This window comes from Aulonocara sp. 'chitande type north' Nkhata Bay, linkage group LG5 (genome assembly GCF_057382095.1).
Source record: "Aulonocara sp. 'chitande type north' Nkhata Bay isolate Kocher_YH1m ecotype deep benthic linkage group LG5, A_spYH_male_GT1.1, whole genome shotgun sequence".
NCBI classification, from domain to species: domain Eukaryota; kingdom Metazoa; phylum Chordata; class Actinopteri; order Cichliformes; family Cichlidae; genus Aulonocara; species Aulonocara sp. 'chitande type north' Nkhata Bay.
In genome coordinates this window covers 41,780,917-41,791,091 of record NC_141348.1, presented here as the reverse complement: position 1 = coordinate 41,791,091, position 10,175 = coordinate 41,780,917, and the positions used below count along the sequence as shown (strand labels likewise).

The window sequence follows — 10,175 nt, the reverse complement described above, 5'->3', positions numbered from 1 at the left end:
AACTTGCGACCCCCCTGCAGCCTTTTATTCTGTGACACAGTTTACACAAACAGCTACTGTAAAAAAACCCTATGGTGCATCATAAAACTAAGGCACTGTGTGTGTGTGTGTGTGTGCGTGCGCGCGCGTGTGTGTGCATGCATGCTGACTGGAAGCTGATGATTGTGTGTGTGTGTGTGTGTGTGTGTGTGTGTGCGTGCGTGCGCGCGTGTGTGTGTGTGCATGCATGCTGACTGGAAGCTGATGATTGTGTGTGTGTGTGTGTGTGTGTGTGTGTGTGTGTGTGTGTGTGTGTGTGTGTGTGTGCGTGCGTGCGCGCGCGTGTGTGTGCATGCATGCTGACTGGAAGCTGATGATTGTGTGTGTGTGTGTGTGTGTGTGTGTGTGTGCGTGCGTGCGCGCGTGTGTGTGTGTGCATGCATGCTGACTGGAAGCTGATGATTGTGTGTGTGTGTGTGTGTGTGTGTGTGTGTGTGCGTGACTCCCTGGTGATCATCTCCCCTCACCCCTGTATGTGGCTTAGCTTCCTCCAAAGGTTTACCCTATACAAACACAGGTGAGGAGATAAAGAGCAGGAAGTAAAACATCCTCACTAAATAAGGACACGAGAACCTTACGTGAAATGTCTGCAGGTAAAAACTATAGCTAACTGTCTCCCCCACCATTCAGCAGGCCGGGGAGGGGAACAGAAACAGAGAATGTCTTTGATCACACAATTAAAGTAACACAATGACAAGATTTAACAATTTCAACCTAACAAAAACCTTTTTTACGCAAAACTACAAAATTAATTATGACAGGTTTTATTAAAGAGTTAAAGAACCAGAATTTCAAGTTAACGTCCTGTTACTTGATGAGATTATGAACCAAAATTAGATTGTTATGATCTTAAAGATACATTCTTTAATAAAACATGCATTATAATATATCAGAAGGAATTTTTAGCATTTTGAAATACATACATACATACATACATAGTTGTCACATGTCTATCTGCTGGTCTTGCAGTGACCCGTGGACAGTATTTATTTTGGGCTTTCAGTCAGTGTGTTCAAATGTTCAACACAAACCACGGGACAGCAGAAATAAAAATGTCTGTAAGGCTTTTTTCTCTTCACAAGTTGAACTTCTTCAGTCTTTTAATCGTGTTGTTTAACAGAGGTGACAAAATAGACACTCTTCACTAAAGTAGAAGTACAAACACTTATCTTAAAAATACTCTGGTAAAAACTGAAGTCCTGAACCAGCTTCTTTATTCAAGTAACTGTGAAAAATTACACACCCTAAAAGTGCCCAACATATTTTGAGTTTCGTGTTTTCAGAACTGTGTACATACATGGTGTATGTGTATACATTATAAACATATCTAATATAATTATATCTATTAAAATTATATTGTATGTCTTCTATTTCTTTTCATTGGGGTCTCGTGTCATGTGTAAAAACATGATTTACTGTTTATCCATCCATTCGCTTCCGCTATCCCAGCTGTCATAGGGCGAGAGGTACAAAAAGTGTGTAACTGTGCAAAAAGGTGTGCCATTAAATGATCATCTGTTTTGCAAACAAGATTGCAAGAGATACACAAACTGTATTAAATCAGGCCTAACGAGACAGGGGAAGCAAAAACCAGACACATTAACATCAGACATCACTTCAAAGTAAAACAGGAAACATAACACAGAGATGCGGACTTGACTCGGGGATACAGCAACTATCACAGACAGAAAAGCAGAACACTAAAACTCTAACAAAACCCACATAGAGAACCTAAACTAAGAATAATCCTATGACCCATAAGACAAAGCTAGAATATAATGAAATAACCAAATCAAAGAACCAAAAACACAAAACACTGGGTGGACGACCCAGGCACCCTAACAAGCTGTCCATCTTTCTCAAACTTACACATACCAATAACTTCCTCTTTACTAAAAATGAGAAGATGGCAGTGTGTGATGTTGAAAGGGGGCATTAAAAACAATTTAAAAATGGGAAGTAGAAACAGGAAGGAGCAGCAAGAAAATGTAGGTTCCATAAACCATGAAGTTAAGAATAGACACTGGAGAGCAACTCAGCAGCCAACAAGCGAATGGGAACTAACTGCATTTGAATACTTAAGTCATAAAGATTTTAAAGAACAAAACAAACATAATGAAGTTACTTCTACTGCTCATCCTCTCACTAATGACAGGTAAAAAGATTACTAACCCTGATATTATATAATAATGAGTGCTGTACTGTATATTACATTATATGTTCTTATTATGGTGTTAAATCATACACAGTAGGACGTTTGAGTTTGAGCTTTTTATGTTCTGCTTATGTACTGTCTTCATAACTTATAATAATTTACTTTGAAACAGGCCATCTTTTGGCAAAAATAACGAGTTTTCACAGACTTAAATATGATTTGCAGACCTCATTTAATCCTCTAGTAAAACTAATGACATTATCACTCAGTAAAATACTTGTAATAAAAATGTTGACATTTACTTCTGATGATGCTGTTGCTACTACTATTGCTTTAAGCCAGTTTAGAGTGCAAAACCAAGCCAGGCTTAATTCAAAGTTGATACCAACCATGGGTGAAACAATGTGGGAGACAGAGGATTACAGAAGCAAATAGTCTGAGTTCATTTTTAGCTGTTTTACAGCTTTTTTAACCTCATTTAGAAGAATTAGAAGACTAACACTTAATTTCACATCTGTGTTATTTTTGTGAAATTTCTCTTTGCCAAAATTTTAATTGTTATGTGTAATGTCCTATGAAATGGGCACTCATTATATACACTAAAACACTGTGTCTTCAAACTAGAAGCATTTAAGCTTCTATTTTTATTTAAAGTGTAAAGTTTTGTGTGTGTGTGTTTACGTCAGAGGTTTTGTGTCCACGTTTAGGAAACGCCCCTGAGCAGATGTAAGAGGAAACCACAGATTTGGAAAGGCAGAGAGTGAAAAAAAAAACTATTTTAATGAACAATGTGTTTTAACAACAACATAACTCCAAGACAATAGAACAGGAACATGAGCTCAGTGGCATCAAACAGGAACAGAAGAACACAACCAGTAAAGGCAAAATGACACACAAAAGCAAAAGGCAAAGTAAAACGGGAAGTGACAAGAAAAAGGAAAACTACAATGAGCTCATGATGTAACAAGCCAATTGTGACAGATTACAAGTAACTTTAAAAAAGAAAGAAAAAAAGGTCTCTATGCCCTCCTGTAGGCCCCCCACCCACAGGAAGCACTGTGGGGGTAGGGTGGATTGCGTGTTGTGGCAGCCGAGGGCAGAGGCCCTGACGGACCGATCCCTGGCAACCGAGGCTGGCGGTGTGGATATGAAACATCAGCTCTCTGGTGGGGAAGGATCCTGGGTCAGTATGTGAGGTTGAGAGGTACCAGCCAGATATAATCAGGCTCACCTCTACACACGGTTTGAGCTCTGGAACCAGTGTCCTTGTTGAGAGGCAGCAGGCTGGGGTGCGTAGCCTGGTGTCCCCTCGGCTTCCTTGCCTGTATGTCGGGGCTTTTGAATGAGAGGGTTTGTTCTCAGTGCGTCCAGGTCAGGGAACGGGTCCAGCCTGTCATCTGTGCAGAACAATAGATCAGAGACAATGCATTCGATTTTGTCGCTCAAAGTATTCTGTGGGACATGATCCACTATTATGGGGTATCTGGTCGGTTGTTGCAAGCTATTTGGTTCTTATACAACTGCTGCAAGAGCCTGGTTTGCATTGCCAGCAATAATTTGGACTATTTCCTGGTGGGTTTTGAACGCTGCTCTTTGTCATTGATTGTATTCTTAATTCTTGTAGACAGAATTTCTAGGCATAGCCAGATGGTGGAAGGTTGTTCAGTGACTTGTGCAGTCACAGGGTCTTGTTCAGAGGGAAGCGGGAGGTCGATAGATGGATTGGTACTGTGGCTGCAGAGATGAGGCCGCTGTACTGCAGCTTCCATTGTGCAGAAAAGAGTGCTGTGAGAGCAGTGTTGGGGAGTAACAGAATACACGTACGAGCCCAGTTGTAAGTAAGCTGTTAAGACTTAGAAGTACACTGTGTTTGTGATTGTGGTTTGGGAACACGGTGTTGTATTCTGGTCTCGTGCATGACAGACTACAGAATACCCCAACGGGGCAGTTAGGTTTATTAACAAGTCATGTGACTCAGATTGACTCTCTGTCATGTACAACAACAACAACAACAACAACAACATACAGCCTAACGTTCCGGCCCAACACTCACTTACTTGTGTCACACTGTCACACGTGTACACATGGAGCCCGACTTATTAGACAGAGGTCTCTTTACTACGGTTCGGAGCTGTAAATTCCGACACCACTTCACATTTAAAGTGAATCTGACCTGCCAGCAAACAAGCTGCTCTCAGCTGGAAGTAAGTTCTTTTTAAAAAACTAGCGTTAGCCTAATGCAACTAACTTGTTTTAGTTGTGGTAGTTACCTGGGTTATGTGCCACTAAAGTATCTTTGATGTACTATTGCTGTCTGATTTATTACTATTAATGAATGTTGCATTAACAACCTGCTAGCTGCAAATAATCATGTGCAGTTATGAAAGCAGACAAAAAGAAAACATCACTGATACAGGAATAGTTTTCTACGAGATCGCTGCAAAAGTGCAGCCTTACCTAATGTCCACCTACTGTTACTCATTTTAAATAAAGATTTAAAAATCTAGTTGGTGTTGGTATGGCAAATAATCTTCAGTAATAGTAATAAATCACACAGCAATAGTACATTCATGTAGTTGTAAAAAGCATGATCATATATTAGTAATCCAAAGTATTCAGAATACGTTACTCTCATTGAGTAACAGAATACGTTGCAAAATACATTTTGAGGCATGTATTCTTTAATCTGTAGTGGAATACATTTTAAAAGTAACCTTCCCTAAATACCATCTTCGGACCCCCCTCTGGGATTTTATTTCAGTGACCTTTATCATGTGAATGTTTGCTTTAGGTTGTGAGCTGCTGTCAGAAGAGAAGATTTGCACAAAAGGATGGGTTGAATTCACCTGCAACCAAAACACAACTAGAAAATGTCAAATGACTAAGGCTTCAACAACTGAGCAAAACACTCTCAGAGTGATCATTAAGCAACATCAGACGAAGAATTCATCAGCTGACAGCGAGGAATTAGAATTTAAAATTGGTAAGAAGTTATAATTTCTTATTCACATTCATATATGCTGTGGCTGATTTTAATTCACATTGGTCAACACATTCATAGTTTGGATTACTGTATCTAAATAAATGGATCATGTGAGCCTTTCCTTTCCAGAGAAAAAGACATTTGTGAGTAATACTTTTTTTTTTCCCAGCAAAACAATGCCCAAAAGCATTTCATCAAATTGCATACAGAACAGCTAAAACCACCATCAGATGTGATTATCCAGAAGACAAATACAAGTCGTGGATCAAGTTTTTCTGCAAAGGGGAAGGTTTCACCTGCGAGGACAATTTATCAACAAAATCTTATCCAAAGTCAAACAGGACATTCACTCCCTCAAACATCAGCCATAGCTTCAATATGTCCATCAGTAATGTGTCCTCTCAGGATGATGGTATTTACTGGTGCGGCGTAAGATCACCTGAGGGGATTCATCATGCTGCACTCACAAAAATAAAACTAAGTATTAAAAGTAAATAACTTATCTTTTCCACTTTAAAGGTTTACGTTTTATATTTAGGAACTACTAACGTATGTTTGCCTCTGTTTTCCACAGATATTAAGAGCTTCACAAGATCACCAGCTGTTGGAGAGAACTTCACGTACTGGTGTAAATATAACCAGACTCTCTCAAATTGTACAAAATTTATCTGTAAGGGAGAAGATCCATCTATATGTACACCTTTAGTAAGCACCAGAGATCCCAATAGGAACAAGAGGTTTTGGATGAATGACAATAAAAAAAAGAAAAATATCACCATGACAGTGAGAGAAGTGACAGCGGACGACAGTGGGACATACTGGTGTGGAGCAGAAAGCACCAATGAACACCAAAGTAACAGGTTCTTCAACAGATTGTCCCTGACTGTAGGTGAGCCGTGCTATTTTATTATCTGACCCTGGGTCATAATGCACAGCATATTAAAGCAGGCTCATTTTGCACATATATTTTACTTTTAATTCATTATTTATAATGTTTTATTTTTTGCAGTTTTAATAAAATCATTTTAAAAATAAAAATATTAAAAAATAAAGACTTTTAATCGTAACTGTTAGCAAGAAAATGACTTTAAAAGAATTTAAAAGAAACGAACCTGCCAAAAAGGTTTGATACAGAACGAGCTTTAAGAAAAGAGGATGTGCTTATACTCGGCACTAAAAATGTGTGTTTTCTGATTATGAGGTATTACTACATTAGGTTAATAAATGGTAAATGGACGGGTTCTTGTATTGCACTTTTCTACTCTGAGCACTCAAAGCGCTTTATACAACTTGTTCATTCAACAAATCAAATCCATTCACACAAGCACTTTTCTAGGTTTTCAGTGCAACCTAACTTACATTCTATTACACATTCACACTCTGATGGATGCATCGGAGAGCAACCAGCGGTTAGTATCTTGCACAAGGATATTTGGCATGCAGACTGGAGCAGACTGGGATCGAACCCCATCGAACACAAGACTTTTACTGGCTAACTTCACTTCACTTTGCTAACATTACATTTTGTAATGCCACTTTAAAAAGTGGAGAGGAAAACGAGATGGTAACCTCTAAGCTGGTGTCTAAAAATTATAAATATTCTTTTTTTCCAAATTGATGATATTATTTTATCCTTTAATTAAACTCTGTTAATCTAATGCCTCAAAGTAGAGTCTGAATGCACATTTGTTTCCTTCGGTTTCCACCAATCATTTACGTCTGCTGTTTTTTCAACTACAGGACCCACTGCATCTGCTGAGAGTCATGGTGAGAGAGTACATGTGGTATCCTAAAACTTCTGCAGCTTATGAGAACTGGGAAAGTTTGTGGCTGTTCACATAACAATTTTTATTTTTTAAATTTCTTAAAAACTGCTCCTTTCACATTTTCCAACAAAGACAGTTCGGGATGTCAATGCTGGGATGATGAATAATGCTGGAAAATTGTTGTTTGGTTTACGCTGCAGGCATTTCTGACGTTGGAATAGTTCTAATCATAATAACTGGGTTGGTGTTTCTGGTCGTTTTCATCCTTGTCTACAGACGTAAGAACTTTCACTAAATCCTTTGTACATCATCAGTCACACAAACATGTTTGCTGCTTTTCTCCAAAAAAAGAAAAAACACATCCCTGTACTTTTGTACAAATGCTATCTAACAATCTGCAGTATACATGATGCATGACATTAGCTGACATAGATTTTTTAAAGTTATGAAAGATATCATCTTTGCTGAGTTCTCATCATATCAGACATTTAAAAACAATCAAACTAGAAAAAATGTAAATCTTTAACAGATAATTTTGCTTATTTCTTGATTTTCTGCTTCGTTTCTGCCAGGAATCTCCTTTTCAAAATGCAGAGGAGCTAATGCAGCATTGCAACATGCCAAAGAGGTTAGTGTGGAATTTTAGTTTGTTTATTTATTTATTTTCATGTATAACTGGTGACAATCCAGGAAACATAGTTGAAATGTCTCCCCAGTTAAAACCTCCTGGACTGAACTGCAGACACACAGATGTTGGCTCATAAAAGCTTTTCAGGCAGACGTCTGTTATAAAGGATGAAATATATTTCACATTACGGCAATAATGAAAGAAAATATACATTCCTTTAAAATATATTTTACTGGCAACTAATGATTACAACTAATCAGCACATTGCAACATAACCTGCCGCAATGTTTTTTTAATCATTTTGAAAATGATTGTAGGGTGTATTTATCATAAAACATGACAGCAATAAATCATACAGATGAATAAACATCCAAAAGTTTTATGTGATTTTATATGAAGTTTTTAAACTATATTTTTTTATTTTGTAGTTGAAGGACTGTACGTATGAGGAGATACAGGAGCGCCCCCAGCAACCAGACCAGCCAGAAAATGCACTGACCTCGATTTATGTCACTGCTAGCGTCCCCACAGATGTAGCTGCCTCACCACTTTACGATTGCATCAACTTTGAAAGCTGCTCTGACAAAGCGGGTGGTGAGGCGCTGAAACGCAGCTCCTCTGCCTGTGAATATTCTACTTTGACATTAAGCAAATGTCCAACCAACCCGACAATCACTCAACCATCCAGACCTGCAGAGGAGACTCGCTGCTCAGTAATCAATGAGCCTGAGCCAAAATGAAATGTGCTTTTTAAAGCGTGTTATATTCTGTGGAGCTGGGCAGGTGTAGGTGTGTGGTGCTGCTCTTTCTTCCACTCTCTCTCTCTTTTCTCTCCAGGGCCCACATGCCGCTCTTTTCCCCAGTCGGCACCTGGACCCACTCGGCCATTAACCCCGACATTATAAAATCCAGGTGTTGTTTTCTAGTGTATGAAACCGAGGTTGAGCAAAAGAAGAGCCCGGTAATGTATTTTGGAGTTGTGTTTGTGGGAGCAGTGTTGAAATCTAGTGATGGGCAAATTAAGCTTGTTTTGAAAAAGTGTTTGTTACCCAGTTTTTCAACACGGTGCTATTTGGCGACATCTGGTGGCCAAGAATATGAAGAGCAGCTTGGAAAAGGAAAAATGAACTGCTAATGATGCTCACACTCAGCTCGCGCAATCGGACTACTGTTGTGGTCCTCTTAATATGTCTTTGGGGAGTTTTTTCTCTTTCTTTTTTTTGTGCGTGCATATTTCTTATGTATGTTTTTGGTTTGGCTTTTGACTTAAGATAACACAACGTTATTATATTTGCTTTTTTATTTAGTAATAGCAGAATGTCCTTCTTTCCTGGTGAATTGTGTCATGTTTTTCTTTTTGTTTTGATATTGATATAACAGCACTGCTGTCTCTTTGTGTCGATAAGAATAAAGTTTATAATTTAAAAGTTTCTGTATTATTTTGCTTGTTTCTTTCTCTCCCAGCTCTACTTTTGTTGCTCCCCACACCCTCCTCGGGCCTCCGTCTTGGGGACATAACAAAGAGTTTAGATGAAATCTGCAAATGATGTCATAATTGGTGGAAAGTATTTCCCAGAAGGATGACTGGCTCAGTGATTTTATTTAGCACAATGACTGGTTCATAAAATGTGAGCTGGTCACACAGACTGTAAATAACACATTGTGTGGAAGAAAGAAAGGGTCATAGATTCCTTTATCAATTCATCTATCAGTAATCGATCAGGGAATTTTAAAAAAAGAAAAGAAACTAATAACCAGAACTTATCTAAACTAAGAACAAATCAGTCTGTGTGTGCTGTCGACTCAACCACTCAATTAACTTTTACCAGGCCATTCTTTGACATCTTACTGTCAGTGACAAGTTAACAGGTCCGTGTATCACAGTGATGTAGTTAGCATCACTTCCTGCTTTCAAGATAAGTGTTTTTCTGCATGTCTGTGGTCATGCAGCAGTTTATTTGTGCCACTTCTTGATCCCACAGGTTTTTAGTTGGAAGTTAACTCATCGTTATTTTTGCTGCATTGCCAACACCAACCTCTCTCAGGGTTAGAACAGTTCCTGTTCCTGGCTCTGCTTCTGCAGAAATGATGCAGGCTCATTTGAGCTTACAGGGTTTACAGATTACATCAATTTACAGATGAAACTGGGCCTTAAACATCTGGTTTACAGGATGAAAACGACAGATTTTGTGACGTGAAACTAAAGATTTGATTAAATTGGCTTGGTTAGTGATTCACATTTACATTACTACTATAAATATTCTAAAACGATTTTAGAGTTCAGCAAACTACCTGACGTTGTGAATGAATGTGGTGGGAAACATGTCGCTTTCCCATCATTCGACGTGTTGTCTTCGAGGTGTTTTCAGTCGAGGTTTAAGAGACTAAAATATTTTCTTTCATCTCCAGTTCAGACAGTGTTCAAATTTTCTGGAATCAGTGTCATTCGACATCATGTGGTCACATACAAATAAACGTTGCTTTGCTTTTGTGAAATATTCTTCATAGCCTAACCTTGACGTGATGGTGCAGTAAAAACGAAAAGTATGAAGCTATTTCTGTCGTGCTGTCTGATCATTTCCTTTGTCCCACGCAACACTTACC

General features: G+C 38.5%; 1 protein-coding gene across 1 annotated transcript; it reads left to right on the top strand.

Annotated features, from left to right (window-relative positions):
* Positions 1-2,089: 2,089 nt before the first annotated feature.
* LOC147331373 (uncharacterized) lies at positions 2,090-9,144 on the top strand. Its single transcript, XM_086293652.1, has 8 exons — positions 2,090-2,194; positions 4,986-5,177; positions 5,347-5,667; positions 5,752-6,066; positions 6,918-6,944; positions 7,144-7,221; positions 7,516-7,571; positions 8,000-9,144. Exons 1-8 carry the CDS (start codon positions 2,155-2,157, stop codon positions 8,309-8,311), a joined length of 1,341 nt encoding a protein of 446 aa, XP_086149778.1. The 5' UTR covers positions 2,090-2,154; the 3' UTR covers positions 8,312-9,144.
* Positions 9,145-10,175: the final 1,031 nt, after the last annotated feature.